The 19,529-nt window shown below is 36.3% G+C and overlaps 2 protein-coding genes and 1 pseudogene across 2 annotated transcripts; 1 reads left to right on the forward strand and 2 right to left on the reverse strand.

Annotated features, from left to right (window-relative positions):
- The first annotated feature begins 559 nt into the window (after window positions 1–559).
- On the forward strand, window positions 560–5,352 carry LOC107609367 (uncharacterized). The gene is made up of 5 exons (XM_016311316.3): window positions 560–1,187; window positions 1,814–2,747; window positions 3,177–3,272; window positions 3,638–3,774; window positions 4,563–5,352. The coding sequence occupies exons 1-5, from the start codon at window positions 922–924 to the stop codon at window positions 4,744–4,746; spliced, it is 1,617 nt and encodes a 538-aa protein (XP_016166802.1). The 5' UTR covers window positions 560–921; the 3' UTR covers window positions 4,747–5,352.
- Window positions 5,353–6,048: 696 nt separating this feature from the next.
- Window positions 6,049–9,396, reverse strand: GLY1 (NAD-dependent glycerol-3-phosphate dehydrogenase family protein). The gene is made up of 9 exons (XM_016312032.3): window positions 8,963–9,396; window positions 8,416–8,552; window positions 8,039–8,144; window positions 7,725–7,926; window positions 7,534–7,621; window positions 7,161–7,308; window positions 6,637–6,786; window positions 6,406–6,555; window positions 6,049–6,319 (listed from the first exon to the last, which is right to left on the reverse strand). Exons 1-9 carry the CDS (start codon window positions 9,302–9,304, stop codon window positions 6,305–6,307), a joined length of 1,338 nt encoding a protein of 445 aa, XP_016167518.1. The 5' UTR covers window positions 9,305–9,396; the 3' UTR covers window positions 6,049–6,304.
- Window positions 9,397–14,856: 5,460 nt separating this feature from the next.
- LOC148550804 (uncharacterized) lies at window positions 14,857–17,889 on the reverse strand (annotated as a pseudogene).
- Between the last annotated feature and the right edge of the window lie 1,640 nt (window positions 17,890–19,529).

Raw genomic sequence — 19,529 nt, forward strand, 5'->3', positions numbered from 1 at the left:
ACTTAAGGAATAAAAAATTTAGTCAATACTTATCAGCAGCATCAAGTAAACCTCAATTAATATACAAAAACTCGAAATTAGTTCAGTTTTGAACAAATAATAAAAAAGACTCAATCGTCAACAAAAACACATCAAATTTAGTTTTGAATCCATATGAACCTCAATTAAACTAAGGAAGAAAAAAACCCAGCAACAACAGCAGCAATAAAAGAACAACGATTAAGAGAAAACATGCGAAGAATAAGAAGAAACGCGACGAAGAAAAAAGAGAAATGCGAAAAAGAAGAAGGAGGAGGAATGCGAAGACGAAAAAGAAATGCGAAGATAAAGAAAAAGAAATATAAAAAAGAAGAAGAAATAACAAAAAAAAAAAAGGAACACAAAGATGAAAAAGAATATATTTGCGTTAGTGAAGTGTGTATACATTTGCATAATAAAAGTGGTTTTGTTGACTTTACACCAATTTTATTAGATTTAGACATTTGGTTATCAACAAAATTTAAATGTGTAATTAAATTATTTATATAAATATGACACATTTAATAGGCACAAAATTATTATGGTAATTTTAGACCGAGCACATTGGACATAGGCACATAGCATTTTTGCAAACCAAATGAAACCGCTCTACGCAATACGCAAAATTCATCCACTCATTTACATAAATTACACACAGCTTTACTTTAGTAAGGTTAACTGCCTCAGCTCATTCTCGTACGACAACTACACACAATTATTTTTTTTTTCTTTTTTCTTTTATTGACTCTCTCTCTCTCTGTCTCTCTCTCTCGCCAAATCTACACTCATTTTCACACGCATTTTCACAAACATCTTGTACGCTTCCACAATTCTCTTGCAAACCCACTTCCTATTCTTCATTGTTAATTACAATTCACTCTCACACAAAAAGAGAGTATTTATATGATGAATGCGCGTGGTTCGCCACGTGATCTGGGTTCCAAGGGGTTCATTGCGATGACGATGAACACATTTTCTATGATCTTGTTGTTTCTGATAAGCGAAGTGGGTGCTTCGATCCACGAATACCAAAACGAAACCTTTATGCGGCGCTCCAATTCCTTCTTCTTCCATGGTGGAAGTGAGGGACTCTACGCTTCAAGGGTTGTCCAACAACACTCTCAACCTTCCGAAGACAACAACTCCCTCAATGGCAAATCCTTCATCAGGTTAAATTTCATTTTTTTGGGTTTAATTCATTTTTGGGTCATAACTCATTTGTTTTTAGCTCTTTGTTCGAATTGGAGGGTTCTTGTTAATTGTTATGTTCCATTTGCATATGGACTACTTTGATCCATTTGTTTTCTCACCAACGTGATACTGGGATTTTTCTTGGAAAATTCCTTTTTCAAATAAAAAATAGATACTTGCCCCGGTTGACTCAACTTGGTAGTAAATATGAATTTATAATTACATAGACATTAAGCTTCGTTTATTGTTACCTCAGTTTCAACAAAAGTGTCCTTGACCAAAAAAAAAAAAAAAAAGAAAAACGAAGATGTCAATTACCACTGTCCAACTTAACCGTTAGTTTGAAACCGATGGAGTAATTAAATTAGCTTACAAGATTGCAATAGTAGAACTGTAAACTTTCACCTCTCCATGGCTTACTCGGATTGCCACCAGAGTGTATTTAATTTATTGATAAGGTTTAGTTTATTAGAATTTAGAAGAGTCATTATTGTTGTTGTGTAGTTTATCAAAATGGGTATTCATGATTCCCATATATTGAGTGAGGGAGAGATAGTTAGAAGGAGTTTTTGTTAGTCCTTATTAATGTTATGTGATCAATCAGGTTTGAGTCAATCACATTTCGGAGAACAAAAGAATCTTCTGAGAAGAAGAATGATATGCAGCAAAATACAGGGTTGATTGAGGCTATCATAGTCAAGGTGAGAGATAGGAACAATATTGGGGGTGCTTATCTGAACTCTGATGCCATATGTTGCACTCCGGAACTTGCCAAGGAAAATTCGTGCAAGTTAGGCGAGGTTATCATCCGTGAGAACCCGGATGATCCAAATGGACCTAAACGTATACAGACATTTTTCGCCGGAAAGAATGAGGAGTCTAAAATGGTTATTCAAACTGTTGACATAAAGAGTACTGGAATGTATTACCTGTATTTCATGTTTTGTGATCCTGAGCTGAAGGATACGGTGATTAGTGGAAGAACCGTATGGAGAAACCCTGATGGTTATCTTCCTGGGAAGATGATGCCTTTGATGACGTTTTATGGTTTAATGTCTTTGGCTTACCTTTTTCTTGGTCTTGTCTGGTTTCTCCGGTTTGTGCAATATTGGAAAGATGTAATACAATTGCATTACCACATTACTGCTGTTATTGGCCTTGGGATGGTTGAAATGGCTCTCTGGTATTTTGAGTACGCGAACTTCAATTCCACTGGAAGCAGGCCAATGGGAATTACAATTTGGGCTGTTACCTTCACTGCTGTGAAGAAGACGGTCTCACGGCTTCTTCTCCTGGTGGTTTCCATGGGTTATGGTGTCATGCGCCCAACGCTTGGTGGAATAACCTCAAGAGTACTTCTTCTTGGTGTGATGTATTTTGTGGCCTCGGAAGCACTTGAACTAGTGGAACATCTTGGTAATATTAATGACTTTTCTGGAAAAGCAAGACTTTTTCTGGTGCTGCCTGTTGCTCTGTTGGATGCATGCTTTATTCTTTGGATCTTTCAGTCATTATCAAAAACCTTGGAGAAACTTCAGGTAACCTTGTATGCAATGATTTTCAATAATGCTCTATATTATTTCATGAATACGCATAATATTGGCTTCCTAACTTCTTAGTTTGTGAGCAACAAACATTTCAATGAGCTAAGTGGCCAGCTTTGACCTTTAAGAATAGTCACATGTTAGACATATTTGTATGACCCATTGGTTATTTTTCATGACTTCATGTGTCTACGAAAATAATATAATGGTTAAAAGAGGGGAGGATGTGTTTATGATTATAGGATGAATTAAAATTGGGTAATGGAAGAATTCTGAGTTTCAAAATATGGTCATAGTTTTCTTATACAAGATTATTCGTTGATTCTTCTACATTATTCACTTGAAATTAGCTATAACTTGCATTTCATTTTCTCAGATTTCTATTACAAATCATTATCTCCACTTGCCTATTATATGCCACAGATTCGGAGAATTATGGCTAAACTTGAGTTGTACAGGAAGTTCACAAATTCCCTTGCAGTGACAGTGCTTCTGTCAGTTGTATGGATTGGTTATGAGGTAGTCTTCTGTTTCTTTATTGTTTCCTTACTTTATTTCCTCCTTTTTCCTTCTTAATGCTCATTAAACCAAAAATTGCCACTAAATGAGGAAGTGCATACATGTTTTCCTTGTAGCTAGCTATATAATAAAAAGAAAGAGGGAAAAAAGCTCTTTTCATGTTGAATACTCTTTATTATGATTTTCTAAGCCTAGCAGAGTAAGTATTGTGTGGGATAATATATTTGATTAGAAAATTTACGAGTCAGCTTGTTGTCGGAACCCATCAAACAATTCTGAGAAAAGGAGTTGCTGAAAAATCAGGAGCAAGATATTTTCATAATCACATTTCTTTGTTTATGATGATTAAACTTATTTTGTTTCAGTTGTACTTCAATGCATCTGACCCTCTGAGTGAGCTATGGCGAAGAGCTTGGATCATCCCGGCTTTTTGGACTTTGTTGGCTTACTTTCTCCTGCTAGTGATTTGCATTCTATGGGCTCCATCTCAAAATCCAACCAGGTATTGCCAAAAGGATGGGAAGAAAGAATAGAATTATAAATTCAGACATCACATGAAAACTCTTTAGAAATGAAGTAGATTAACATGTTATGGGTGAGCACATAAGTCTTCATATTTATTTTAGTTAGTCTTCATTTCTCTTCACAACCTTTTTTTTTTACTTGAGAGAACATCTTTTACCCGGGTAGGGATTTCTATTTTTCGATTAGTTATCCTTTTGTTGCATTTCTGATGTTTAAGTCTTTCGGATAATTGCTATTATAGGTTATGATAGTTCTCATGTTTGAGAACACCATATAAATTCTGTTCTATGTTCATTCTGATTCCCTTTTATTAAGCTTAAAGCCTTTGCTTTAGAAATCATTTAGCTGTGGTTTGATGATAGGGTATAATTTTTTACTGTAAAGAAATTCGGGGAAATACCTCAAGGAATCTTAATAGTAAGGCTGCAAATGATGCAATTTATTTTAATGTGACTTTAATAGTGAACTGATTATTTGTATTCTATAAAGATCTTTATTTAACAAAAAAGGTACTAGTAGATCAATTTTGTCATGTTTAGGGGAATTTTTTTAATAAAGCCATAATCACGAGTCCATTCTGTTGTGAAATATTGTTATTGACTTTTACAATGTGAATATTTCAAATGCTTTAGTAATTGAATTTTCACAAATATTTTCAGATTTGTAAACTGTAGAGAGAGTGGTTATTACGCTTGTATTTTACATGCTAATTTCCTCATTGAGGTTCTTTACGGTTTGAAGTTAATTTTTATGTGGGATGTGCAGATATGCATACTCGGAGGAAACAGGGGATGACTTTGATGAGGAAGCTGTCGCACTTGCCGGTGCTGCAGTTAAGGTGACTGGGGACATGGCAATTGTGCTAGAAAGAAAGGACCGAAAGACATTGGTGGGTGCTGATCGTCATGTCTTCAGCCTTGAAGATCGGGAGGAAGACAAGAAGGAATGATTCTGCCACACATGTTCCTTTCGTTTTGAGCAGCTTCGGTAATGTCAGAGCTCTTAGAATGTTCATGTTCTATTCTTTGTTGTGCCTCTTTGTACTACTTACTTGGAAGGTCTTAACTCTTAAGAGGAAGAGAAAGTAACAAAAGCAACAAAAAGATAGGGAAAAGGAAAAAGAAAATAAAGAGGGAGGAAGCAATGATTTGCCATTCAACATGTAAATTCAAGGCAATTCAAAGATGGCTATTCGCCTATTCCTTTTCAGTGGAGAGTAAACAGGAAAAAAAAAAGAAAAAAAAAAAAACTAACTGGTTTTGGCACAAATGCGTAGTATGGTGGGAAAGAAATCTTGTCTTGTAGGATTATGATTTATGATATCATTGTTGTTATATCATAAATTGGCTCATGCAAGTTTGACCCTAGTTTTGCTTACCCTTCAATATGCTCTACTGGGGATCCTATTAGAAGAAATAGAGGAAAGTGTTATCAATTATTATTGTAAAGATATTCTTCATTAGATATCATAATGTCTTGTGTTCAATTTTAAGAATTTATTTTAATACACCAATATATGTAATTGAATGACCACTAATTTGATATTTTACAAAAATAACTCTCTTTTTGTCTTTACTTTTTTAAGCTTATGTGATCTTAGCCAACGAACGCCCTTCAGTATTTGGTAATTGTTTAACACCCAAAAAAAAAAAAAAAAATCTGTCTGTAAAACTGGGCGATAATTTAACATCTTTTCTGTTAAAATTTAAAAACGTGTTTAAAGCGCAAATTGTGCTAGGAGAACTTTTTAAATTTCTTATTATATATTCAGTATCAGAATATTTTATAATATTATTTTCATGACCTAACTTTTGCGGTTAATTATGTGGTACGCCTCATCTTAACCATCTATATTAATATTAAAGGTTAAAATATTATTAGAACACAAATAGACTATTAAAAACTAGTACATAATGAAGGGGAAAAAAAAATCCCAAACCTTTGATCACTTTTAAAGTTTTTCACACTGAAATTTCCGAATTAATACATCCAACGGGTGTAAAACAACATACTTACTCCTCTAAATGAGTGCAGGGGATAATTACATCCACATAAAATTAATTTAATCTCAACGTTTTAGCATGCAAAAACATTTTAGCTCATATATAATAATACAATCATACTATATATATCTGTGTCATAATATCTAATTACTGATTGCATATTATTTAGTGTTGGATGACATGCTAGGCCTTTGAAGCTCATAAGTCAGCTGAAATCAATGATATGAATTATAGAGTGAGGCACATTCTTGGCTCATATTCTTGCTTACTACCATAACAAGGTAAGATTATTATTGTATTATTATCTGCACATTTCTCATAGTTTTAGTAACTGTATATGCTGGAAATAATCCCAGTTTCTGCAAAATTGTTGTCATCAAAACTCAGGCTCAGCTATACAAAGTGCAATGGCGAAAAGAATTGAGCAGACACCCATGTCTTACAAGCAATTGGTAAATAACAATGGTGTTGCTTGGTGCCACTAAGTTTGCTGAGACGAGGTTTTCATACTTCTTCAACCTGCATTAAAAAACATTGCCAATCAAATTTGTACTTTAAATGCAAGGCCGTTATTTAATTCATCGGAAGACGAGGGTGAGGTTAACCTGTGGGAGGCTCATTAACTCGAAAACAGCCTTCTTAGGGGTGAGTTCATTGTCGATAATTCGTGCTACTGCCGTCAACACTGGCATCTTAACATTGTATTTCTGGGCCAAAGCAATCACAGCTCCGGCTGTCGAGACACCTTCCGCTACCTGCACATGGCAGGGATAAACATTTTGATTTGTATAAAAAGTTTGGATATGATCCTACAGACTTGGAAACTAATTAGATACCTGATTCATGGAGCTCAGAATGTCCTCAAGCTTCTCGCCCAATCCAAGACGAACACCAACTGTTCGGTTTCGTGAAAGATTAACAAAACATGTAAGCATGATGTCTCCAGTTCCTGATAGACCAGTTATCGTAGTCGGCTTTGCACCCATCTTCAGAAGACAATTGGAGGAAAGTGAAATTAGCTATCAGTCATTTGAAAGAAAGAACTGAAATGCTCCAATGGAAAACGCCTTGGGGCCTGTTTAGTTTCTATTTTGGGTTTCAATGCGTGCCATTTTCATAATCGTAAAGAAAAAACTGAAAATAGTGAAAACAACAAAATATTGTTTTCTATTTTCCTTCACAAAAATTTAAAAACAGGCAAGACTGAAGTTAAAAACGAAGAAATGAAAACAGAAACTAAACAAGCCCCAAGGTTACTACACATTCTATGCCATTTGCAAACTAGAAGTTCTATAAAGCATTGCACCTACAGTTAGTCCTCAATATGAACATGATTACTCCCTAAATCGAGATCAGTTACCTTTGTCGCAAGCCATCGTATCTCCGAACAACCTTGTGAAACAAGTGCAGCCATCGAATTGTTACCAAGATTCATACCTTCTACTATGCCAGCAGCTATTGCAAGAACATTCTTGAGTGCACCAGCTATTTCAACTCCTGTAACATCACTGGAGTTATCAGAGATTACAAGCTGAACATTTGCAACAAAATCTGTATATGTAGTTGTTTAACAGTTGATGAATTATTTTTTTTTTTTTCAGAAAAAGAGAACAAAAGTGGTTATATTATGCATCATCAAACACGAATACTCGAGTCATAACAGAATGAAAAAGAAGTCAATTATGTATAAAACTAAATTTCATTTATATACTGAAGGTCATGTATGAATCTACCTCGATGTGCTGATTCTTAAATGACTTGAAGCTAGTAACTGCTGAACTTTACTTGCCAATTTTTTGTCTTTAGATGCCACCACCATTGCTGCCATTTGAAAATGCATGCAAAAGACGAATTGATTTCATTTCAACCATCATATAATCAATCGAGTGAATCCACCAATGCAGTTAGCAATTTCACAGTTCACCTGTCGGTAGCTTATTCATCAATTCAAGAGCAAAAGAAGGTCCGGATAATGCAACGAAAGGCTGGCGTGGATTCCGTAGCGCTTGAGGAATAATTTGAGCCATCATCCTCAGTGTGTTCAGCTCTAGACCTTTACTAAGAGATATGAATGGCAAACTTGGATCTACATAATCAGCGACACTTTCAAGAAACGAAGCACTGAACTGTGATCGAAGAAAATAAGATTCAGAGTTTTCGAACTTAATGAAGTACCAATTTACTGCACATTACTACAAATACCATCCAAATAATCTTGAGAACAATTTTTCAAATGACCTGAACAGGAACAGCATGAAGACAGTAATCGGCATTAAGTAAAGCAGATTTTGCATCAGTTGTGGCAACTACATTATCCGGAAGCCAGTGATCTGGGAAGTACTTACTGCAATGGACAACAGTCACCTTAAATTATAAATGGCTGATGAAATTAAACAATTACAAGAGTTTATTTGATTTCTGTTCATGTTTTGTATTTCATGTTTTCAGAATTTTGTGAAGGAAAAAAAAAAGGAATGGGGAAAACAATAAATTCTAGTCTCTAGTTGTACTATTTTCTTCACAAAACTTTGTAAACAGGATATAGGAGACAGAAACAGAAAACAAATAAGCCCTAAACCTTGATGATCACGAGCACAAACAATAACAGTAGCTACCAATTGCAGTGCCTCTCATTGATAGAGAAGCAAACTTGAGGATCCCGAACAAGCATGTTCACCTCTAATTCAGCCTTTCTATTTGCAACATGAGCAGCCATTGCCGTCCCAAACGAACCCCCTCCAAGCACAACCACCTTCGCAACAAAGAAGAATTTAACATTGCCATACAAGAAACGGTTAAAGATAATAGAGAAACCATCGGCATCTAACTATCAAAGTAACGGTTAGGATATCAAGCTGGCATCAAGACTAAAGTTGACGTCACATGGAAAAAAAAAAAAAGGGTAATCAAATAGATAGTTCAGTTAATAAAAAAATAAATAAAGAAACAAGAATTAAAAATGACTAAAAGAACTTAATGCAGCAAAGGGAAACCATTTTCAAATCAAGCGCTCAATAAAATGAATAAATCATAAACCAAAGAACTACAAACTAGAAAGAAATTATGCCACACTTTCGTAATGTAACTCAATAACATCGTAATCTGTTGAAGGTGCAAAAAAGATGCAAAAAAAAGAAACTGCAAAATTTGAAAGAAACGAACCTTCTTGGTGCGTTCGAGGACGTCGGTTTTGTTCTTGGAGCGCCACGACCTCGACCACCGAACCAGCTTCTCCCACGCGACCCGAACGGCTCTGCGCCGGTCACGGGTCGAGTCAGAATCCGGTTCGGGGTGTGCTTCCTGTTCGGGTTGGGGCTGGAGGGAGGGAGAAGAAGAAGAAGGAGTGTGACTGTGAGTGTGAGTGTGAGTGTGGTGGAAGCGGAGGTCGTGAGAGGGGGATTTTGAGGGGTAAGATTGGAATTTTGAAGTAGCACTGTTGTTGTTGTTAGTGTTGGAAGAGAAGAACAATGGGGTCGCGAATGATGATTCGAATAGTGCCGCCATTGCCGAAAGGTTGGGAGCTCAGTGGGAGAGAGGTGGAGACGAGGGAGAGAGTTTCGGAATTTTTGCAAGAAAAAACAAAATGCCGCTCCCATATGGATAAAGTAATTAAATTGAATTTTGGTATTAGATTTTTTTTTTTGGGTGACTATTTTGGTATTAGATTAGAATATTAGATATATAACTTTAATTTTGATGTCGCTGTAAAAATTTTACACCATCATTTAAGTGCCTAATATCACATAAAAAAAAACTATTCTTCATATTAATTACATAAATAATTCTCTAAAAAAATAAATATAATTAAATAATTATATAAAATATTATCAATGTATTAAATTAAATTCTAAATATATTTTTTTTCTTAAAACGTGTAATTTCTATTTATTGTTCATGTAAAAACTTGGGCAAAAATGTTTTGAATAATAATACAGATATAAGAAATTTTAATAATTAAGTTGATCAAAATTTAACAAAAATTATTTACACAAAATGTTTTTTTTTCTTTGTATTTTTTTTGGATTTTTTTTTTGGCTACGTTTTTTATTTTTTTTCTCTTTTTTATAATATTATTGCAGTATTTTTTTATTTTTTATTTTTTTTAATTTTTTTATTTATCTTAATACGATAAAACAAGATAAATGATAAGAAAGTGAAAAAAAAGCTGATGAAAAAAAAAAATAAAAAAAAACATAAAATAAAAAACACAAATTTTCATTGAAAAATACAAAAATTTTAGCTGTATAATACATAAATTATTTTATAATATGCAATTTTTATTTAAATAACAAACAAGAAAAATACATAATTTCTTGTTAAAGAACACAAAAATTTTAGTTGCATAATATATAAATTATTTTCAAAGTGTGCAATATTTTAGTTGAATAACAAAAAAAAATTATTTTTTATTAAAAATTACAAAAATTTTAGTTGTATAATACACAATTATTTTGAATTTACTGTAATTCACATAGTTTAAAGATCATATTTGAAAATTAATCTGACAACTCCCAGTGAAATATGCATATCTAATTATTTAGTTATCGGAATTCTTTTAAATTTGAAGTTTTGAACACACTATTTTTCACCAAAACTTAGTCCTATGAGATTCTAAATCCTGTGTAGGGGTGGCAACAGGGTGGGTAGGGGCGAGTTTTTGTTCTACCCGATCCCGCCCTGCTGTACAACAACCTGTATAGAATCCATTCCACTTTTACCCGCGGGTAGTAAAACGTTGAACCCTAATCTGCCCCTACGGGTAGTAAAACGTTGAACCCTAATCCGTCCCTACGGGTACCCGCCCGCCCCTACCCGCCCTTATAATTATTAAAATTCAATAAATAAAATTAAATTTCAAAATTTATATAACCATCATCACATACGTAACATAAATTAAAGTAAAAATTTAAATATGATACAATATTATTAATCATTTACTAATTATTTTACATATATTATATATATAGCGGGGCGGGTAGAGGTGGGTATTACCTAAACCCGACCCCGCTCCGCCCCTCCCTAAAACCCGCCCCGCTAAAAACCTGCCCCGGTGCAGGGCAGATAATTACCCGCCCCAAGCGGTAGAGGCGGGGTGGATACCCGCAGGTTCGGGTGGTATTGCTGTAACACCCTACTATACTTAATCTTATGCTTAAGTCATAAGACTGAGATAGTAAGGTATTACGACCTCTAAAAATAGTAATATATATATATAATAATAGAGAAAAGATACTTAACTAGGAGCCTTGAAAAATGGGTAAAACAAAAATCACAAAACAAAAAGCGCAACGCTCAGGAAAGGATTACTTGCGTGCTAAGAAACCTAATAGGAACATGATAAAGTTAAGCAAAAGAATAAAGGAAAGCCAAGGAAACAACATAACTAGCCCCTGACTTAGCCTGCGAAGCTAAGGCTGGCCAGAGGATATATATATATATATATATATGAACATACATAGGTATCCCCAAAAATATACCAAAATACCAAAATAAACTCCTATCTCTCCCTCAACCTCTAAGAGGAGCAGCATACACAAGTTACTTGGAGAGTAAGCTAAACAAATATATACATATATACAACCAAAAAACCAAAATACACCCAAGGACTACTTCGCTTCCCAAGATCCAGACGTCTAGCGAGGAGCCTCTCGACCTGCATCTGAAAAACAACAATACAATATGGAATGAGAACCGGAGGTTCTCAGCATGGTAAAAGTGCCACGCGCATAAGAAATACGGTCCTGAGAATGCCATGGGCAATCCTAGAACTCCGTTATTCAATTATCCAACTTAAGTACTAAACAGAAGCCATAAACAGGGGTAGGTATTCTAAATCTGCCTAACTTACTCAAGTTCAAGCTTAACCTAATACCAAACCATTTCCTCCGTTTCCTCCATCCTTTCATCATTCAGAATGCAACAGAAACAAGCAACCAAACAAGTTCACGCACAAGTAATGATCAAATAGTACAAATAGCAAGTATAACAAATAGCGGGTAATATATATCAATTAAGCATACCCAAAAAATGCATAGCAATCAATACAAACAAATGCATATGATGCATGCCTGTCCTATGGCTGATGGGGCCCATCTGTCGGTTATCCAGCCAACCCGACAAGTCCGAAAACCTTAGACTGTCCCCCGTCGCGCATCCCCAAGAGTCTATGCATAGAGTTCACATTCATATTTCATAAAATCACTCAATGGGGGCTATCCATACTCGGGAATTTATACGTGCCCGGTCACCCTTACGACGTAGGGTCAACAGAGTATCGAGATTCAACCTGGAACACGTGATGGCGAGCCACGCTTCTTACCCAGGGAACTCGTATCTCAGATAGCATTATTCATAAGTCATTTCATATTCATAATCATTGTTTAATCATTCATCAAGCCATGGCATATTAACTCCTTTTATTAACAACCTCCCTTTCACATTTTTCATCGTCATTCCCTTATAATTCATCTTGATTACCCTTTCCGGGTCCTGACCAAACTTTTTATCAAACTCTTCTCATCCTTCTTAATATCGAATACTCTTAAAATCAACCAAACTCTAACATTAAATCAATCACATCACACGAGGATTGAACTTTAACTTCTCGAACTCATGACTATCACTAAGACATCCTCGACACTCTATTTTCTTTTCTGTTTCTAATATAGAAAATGAACTCAGAATTGCACAAACTTTATGTCCAGGCGTTCATATTGAAATAAGCTTTCTAACAAACTAAATATCATAATTTTCTGATTTTTCTAGCCTCAATAATAAAGGAAAAACCGTGACTGCTCTGCAGTGCATAAAACCAGAAAAACAGCAGCAGCATGTGATATTCAAAATTCAATATAAAATCCAAGTTAAATCCAATGACTTTGAAAATTAATTTAGTTAAACTTTACTCATCCAGGTTTCTTTCTCAATTGGTTCTGAGTCAATACCAGTTTTAATGAAAAAGTTACATTACCTGGAAGTTAAGTAAAAATGAGACAAAATCTGTTTTAAAAACCAACAAGCTTAGTACCTTTCAATTGGAATAACTTTTATTACAAAACTCCAATTAAGCTAAATTTTGATTTGAGAACCCCTAGCTCATCCAGAAACAAGTGTGTCTTGGTTACAATCCAATTTCTATTTAATTCTAAGAGTTACAAGCATTGGAAGTTGATGCATAGCTTGCTGAAATCTGTTTCTTTTCAGTTTTGCCCACCAATATTCAAAAATTCACAGCTCCCAATCCTCAACTCTTAAAATTCTGAAATTTTAGAGAAATAAAGCAAGTTAATCAAATTTTATAACAAAATTGGTTTCGCTCCAAAACTCAACTCGTAGAAGTCGCAGCAAGACAAACAAGTTGCTGCCCTGTTTGATCTTTTCTGCTGCTGGACAGATTTAACAACCTAACTTTAAAAATTTGCCATAAATTGTATATTTAACAAAAAGGTCCCAAATTTTTCAGTTTAGTTCCTTATATTCCCAAGTTTAGCGCAAACTTGGTCTCATGCAATTCTGATCATTACATAATTAGTTACAGCATATACAATACCACCACAACACAACTCTACATCCTTATTAACAAACACCAATTCTAATCCATCAAAATAAATATAAGAGCACACCATTAATAACTTTCACACCTCATAATTCTAATATATAAATTCACTAACAAATCTATTCTAACAACATTACAAGGCTAATCATTAAATACAACAAACAGTCCAACTTATTCTATGGTTCCTCTAACCTAAGTTTTCACAACACCGTAAATATTAAACGTGCGAAACTTAAACCATACCTTGGCCGATCACTTAATTCACCCAAGGCAGCCTCACAACTCAAAATTACAGCCCCTCAAACTCAATCAAACAGCCCCAAACCAAGCTTGATCACCAACAAGCCTCCAACAAGCATCAACATTCACATACACACTACCTAAACCACAATTAACACATCCAAACATAACAACTCAATACCCAAATTCCTAAATTCAGAAATTTCATTAGGGTTTAAGATCTCTTACCTTTACCCACTGATCCTTGGGCAATACCCACAAGAAATCAAGTCTAGTGGACCCCTAAAACATGAAAATCATCAAGGAATTGAGTTTCTCAAACCTTAAACCCGAAATTCATACCAGCAGAAATGGAGCTAGGAAAAAGCGATTCACTTACTGTTTTATTTGAATAGAATTGAAGAACTCAACGGGCCCGACGCGTGGCCGCAAACGGCTCGTCAATCGGAGCTCCGGATCAAAAGTTATCAAAGAAAGAAGATCAAGCTAGGTTTTGGAATTCATTCTCTTCTTCTCCATGCATTTACGCTGCTTCTGTTGTGTTCTAAGGCAGAAAATGAGCTTTAGCTCATTTATATACTGGGCTGGTTGGGCCCGCGGGTCTGGTTTGGGCCCGGTTCAACCGGCTCGGCCCATTTGGCTCAATTTTGGGCCAAATTTTTTCGAAAGTGATATCAAAATTCTCGTTTTGCCGAGCTCTATCCTATTTTGATATTAGTTTTGCATATTTAATTTTCCTATTGAAAATTCGATTTATTGACTAATTATATACTGATTTTAGCGGGGTTTACATCCTACCCACCTTATTAGGAATTTTGTCCTCAAAATTCAGAGTGCGTTACCTGAATAGAGGTGTGGGTAGTCCTTCCGCATCTCTGTCTCAAGCTCCTAGGTATATTCTTCAATACTAGCCCAACACCAAGCTACTTTCGCTAAGAAAGTCTCTTTCCCGTGTAAACGCTTAATGCTGGTATCATCAATTCTAACGAGAGTTATTGGAAACGTCAGATCTTCTCTCACTTGAATTAATTCCGGCTTTAGGACATGACTAGGATCAAATTTGTATTTACGAAGTTGCGATACATGAAACACGTCACGCAGGTTCGAACGGATTGTTCTTTTGCTAAGGGATTTAGCTTTTTAGTTTTTTTGATTGATCATCCGATTCTAGTTCATTGAAGTGATCTTCAGAAATAGGTATCCCCTTTCTTCCAACTTGAGAAGTCTTCTTCTTAGATCCACCTAACTCTTTTGTCGGCTTTCATAGTGAGAATTCTAACTTAGATTTGCGTAACTCTTCCTCTGTTGTTTCAGCTGTCAAATTCAGGAACTAAGACGTTTGATATTCCAGTTTTCGGTTAATTCAAAGGTGTTTAGCATACTGTGAAGTCTCACCTTCTCCCTGATGTATAGTCTCTTTGATATCCCCAATAAGTGGTTTACTCCGATGGGCAAAACGGGCCTGGTCGCTTGATCCACAGTTCCCTAACAGTATCACCTTTTGTTCTAGTCTTCGGTAACCTATTATGAAATCAATGGCTATTCCCTTTTATCTTTAATGTAGAACCTTCGACGGTTGTGGCATTTCGAACAGTTTCTGGTGGTCTTTCATTTCTTTCTCATACGTCAAACTTGTAATCACATAGATTTCCACCTCGTTCTTCATTTTTGTCTGCTCAAAATATCTTCTTTGATTCGTGGTAGGTTTTAGAAATCTCAAGGTAACTTCAAAAATTTTCTCCTGTAAGCTTCGAACAACAGTTTCTTATTTCAACTTCCGACCTCAACACATAACCCTCTCTTGGTGTCTTCTGGATTCAACCGGTTTCAGTACTCTTAGTAGCCCCTTATCACCGTTATTGCACTCCTTAAGTCTTTGACTTTACAATCTCTATTTCGACATTAAACATATAAATCTTTTCTTAGTTCTCTTTCGTTTGCCAGACTTCGACATCCTCGGTAGGTCTTTATCGTCCCCTCACGCTTCCTGCATTTCGTCTTTGCTATGTTTTAAAACCGCAATAGATTTAGTTTGACTCCTTTATCTATACCCTTAATATCCAATTTAAAGTTCCAACTTATCTAGCCTTCCATTCTCCGAAATTTATATCCAAGCATTTCCCCAAAAATTTCTTACTCAGGACATCTGTTACCACTTCACGATGTTGTATTTACACGTATCCTAAACCCCTCTGGTAATGTATCGCACTAATTCCGAGTTGTTAAATAAGTTCGGGTATTCTAATTACTGGATTTGGGGTTAATCCTTCTCTTGGAGTTTGAAAGCTCTCTTCATATTCGGGTATCTATGTAACCGGTGTATTTCTAGCGCATTAAACTAATCATAGGCTTTGTGGTCGACAAGAATTTAAAACTCCAAAACTCTTTTTGACGGTGCACGCTTACCTGCTTCATCTTCCATATCCAAAAGTCATGCTCTTAAGGAATCAACATCTCCACAGTCACAACTATATTTTATACGTGATACTAATATAGGCTCGAGTTGATTTTCAAAAGGACATTAAGCTCGAAAAATGAATGAGCAATACAAACGGTGTTCGTAATGAGTCAAAAAGGAAATTTTGTACACGGTTGTTCAGGATTATACCGAAATGATGGAATACACAAGGAGAGGAACCTAGGTGCATCTCAAGAAAAGAGTTCAAATTAGAGACCTTTGGTAGGAAGAACAGAGCGTACAGAGTCAAAGAAGTCTCAGCTGATTCTGAAGAACATGGTTTGCGAATAGGGGCAACTCTAGTCATAGCGAGCACACAAGATTCAAGGATTATGCGCTTATACCAAGACAAGCTCAGACTCATCCTGGAAGAAATAATATTCATGTGCATAAGGAGTAAAGTTAGAAAGGTAGTCAAGCTATTTAGGAAGAGCTCCGGATCGAATGTCAATGTAGGTTTCAACAGAAGGATTAGATCGAGTCGCGAAGGTTCGTTAGCACACTCTCTCTACATAAGGTTTCTTACCGTTCTCTTCCTTCTTCTCCAGCATAACCGATGCTTCCCACAAAGAAATAGTTGGTTAGGTGATTCCCTCTTCTAGTACTCCCTTCTACTCAATCCTAAATTCTACCGGTTATAATGATGTCTTCACTTGTAGTGCGATTGAAGTTAATCCGATTTCCGGTACTAAGCCTATCGCAAACTCGCTTCTCTCTGGAATGGAAGTTTTGACACACCTTCAAGAATTGTCTTAGAAACTCTCTCGTATAGAGATTTGGTTTCATCTCCACTTACCTCTGAACAATTAACATCTAAAGGTTGTGTTCGCTCTACTCCTCTTCCTCAAAGTTTCACCGTCACTAAATTTCAAACAATAACTCCGCATAACCCTCAACACTCCTGATTCCTTAGATATGGTCCAACCTGCTTCCACTACGTCACTTAATCCTTAACCTTCAAAAGTCTAACCACCCTGATTCCACTGCGTCATTCTGACTCTCATCCTTTAAGAACCTAGTCACTCATCTAAGTTAGTTAAGTATCGCTCTATCTTAACAACTAGTAGTCTTCGACTAACCATCGGTTCGGACTCCACGATCATCAAAACTTGTCGTGCTTCACAAATAGATCATACATATATTAATGATACGCAAGGTAGTTAAAAACTCAACTGCTAGCTTATGATTACCTCGGGTCTGAAGATCGGATTCGATTGCATCCTGGCGTTTCTTGTGTGGACAGTCTCGAGCTATATGCCCCGACTTCTCGTACTTGTAACATACGCCTAATCCGGCCCTGCACGGTCTGTTTGGATGGTACTTCTTGCACCTTGGGCACCTTAAATCATTCAGTTGAGTACTAGTTTTCCCTTTAGCATTCGGATCCGAACGGTTATCGTTCCTTCGGTCATTGCTCCAGTGCTGAGAATGTGAAGCGACAAAGCGATTCTTTTTGAAAGTTTAGCTCCTCGGTGTAATCTTTCCCTTTTTCTTTGTGAAGGGTTCTCGGTGATTACTTCTTGCTACCTCAGCCCTCCTTGAGCTTTCTCCCATTTTCTGACCCACATTAACCTGCTCCAGATAACTAAGTGGTACCCCTGTATTCGGAGCATTATGTCCACCTTCATATTCATTATCATCATTGTTGCCAGTTCCAGCTTGTGGTTCCATTCCACCCATTACTCGGATGGTCGCGGCCGCAACAGTACCAATGGCAGCAGCAACACTCGTCATTGCGGTCACGATATCGGTCAAACTATCTATTGGTATGGTTACCTCATTAGCTCTCCGTCCTTGATCCCGATTACGCTCATGACTGCGCACACAAGATGCCATTTGGTTCCTGTTCACACCAAACAAGTGATATCAAGGTGATCAGTCTCAATATCTCTAGTTTAGCATTTCAAAGTCCCAAATGCATGCTCATGAACATTCATGCCTCATATATCAGTTAGATACCCTAAATAGCATGTATAGACACCTAGAGTATGCCCAGAGGCATAATCAGTCCGTCCCTCAGGCTCTATAGGAACGAACTGCTCTGATACCATAATGTAACACCCTACTATACTTAATCTTATGCTTAAGTCATAAGACTGAGATAGTAAGGTATTACGACCTCTAAAAATAGTAATATATATATAATAATAGAGAAAAGATACTTAACTAGGAGCCTTGAAAAATGGGTAAAACAAAAATCACAAAACAAAAAGCGCAACGCTCAGGAAAGGATTACTTGCGTGCTAAGAAACCTAATAGGAACATGATAAAGTTAAGCAAAAGAATAAAGGAAAGCCAAGGAAACAGCATAACTAGCCCCTGACTTAGCCTGCGAAGCTAAGGCTGGCCAGAGGATATATATATATATATATACATATGAACATACATAGGTATCCCCAAAAATATACCAAAATACCAAAATAAACTCCTATCTCTCCCTCAACCTCTAAGAGGAGCAGCATACACAAGTTACTTGGAGAGTAAGCTAAACAAATATATACATATATAAACCAAAAAACCAAAATACACCCAAGGACTACTTCGCTTCCCAAGATCCAGACGTCTAGCGAGGAGCCTCTCGACCTGCATCTGAAAAACAACAATACAATATGAAATGAGAACCGGAGGTTCTCAGCATGGTAAAAGTGCCACGCGCATAAGAAATACGGTCTTGAGAATGCCATAGGCAATCCTAGAACTCCGTTATTCAATTATCCAACTTAAGTACTAAACAGAAGCCATAAACAGGGGTAGGTATTCTAAATCTGCCTAACTTACTCAAGTTCAAGCTTAACCTAACACCAAACCATTTCCTCCGTTTCCTCCATCCTTTCATCATTCAGAATGCAACAGAAACAAGCAACCAAACAAGTTCACGCACAAGTAATGATCAAATAGTACAAATAGCAAGTATAACAAATAGCGGGTAATATATATCAATTAAGCATACCCAGAAAATGCATAGCAATCAATACAAACAAATGCATATGATGCATGCCTGTCCTATGGCTGATGGGGCCCATCTGTCGGTTATCCAGCCAACCCGACAAGTCCGAAAACCTTAGACTGTCCCCCGTCGCGCATCCCCAAGAGTCTATGCATAGAGTTCACATTCATATTTCATAAAATCACTCAATGGGGGCTATCCATACCCGGGAATTTATACGTGCCCGGTCACCCTTACGACGTAGGGTCAACAGAGTATCGAGATTCAACCTGGAACACGTGATGGCGAGCCACGCCTCTTACCCAGGGAACTCGTATCTCAGATAGCATTATTCATAAGTCATTTCATAGTCATAATCATTATTTAATCATTCATCAAGCCATGGCATATTAACTCCTTTTATTAACAACCTCCCTTTCACATTTTTCATCGTCATTCCCTTATAATTCATCTTGATTACCCTTTCCGGGTCCTGACCAAACTTTTTATCAAACTCTTCTCATCCTTCTTAATATCGAATACTCTTAAA

The sequence above is a fragment of the Arachis ipaensis genome, chromosome B7 (genome assembly GCF_059453495.1).
Source record: "Arachis ipaensis isolate K30076 ecotype BB chromosome B7, ASM5945349v1, whole genome shotgun sequence".
Lineage (NCBI taxonomy): Eukaryota > Viridiplantae > Streptophyta > Magnoliopsida > Fabales > Fabaceae > Arachis > Arachis ipaensis.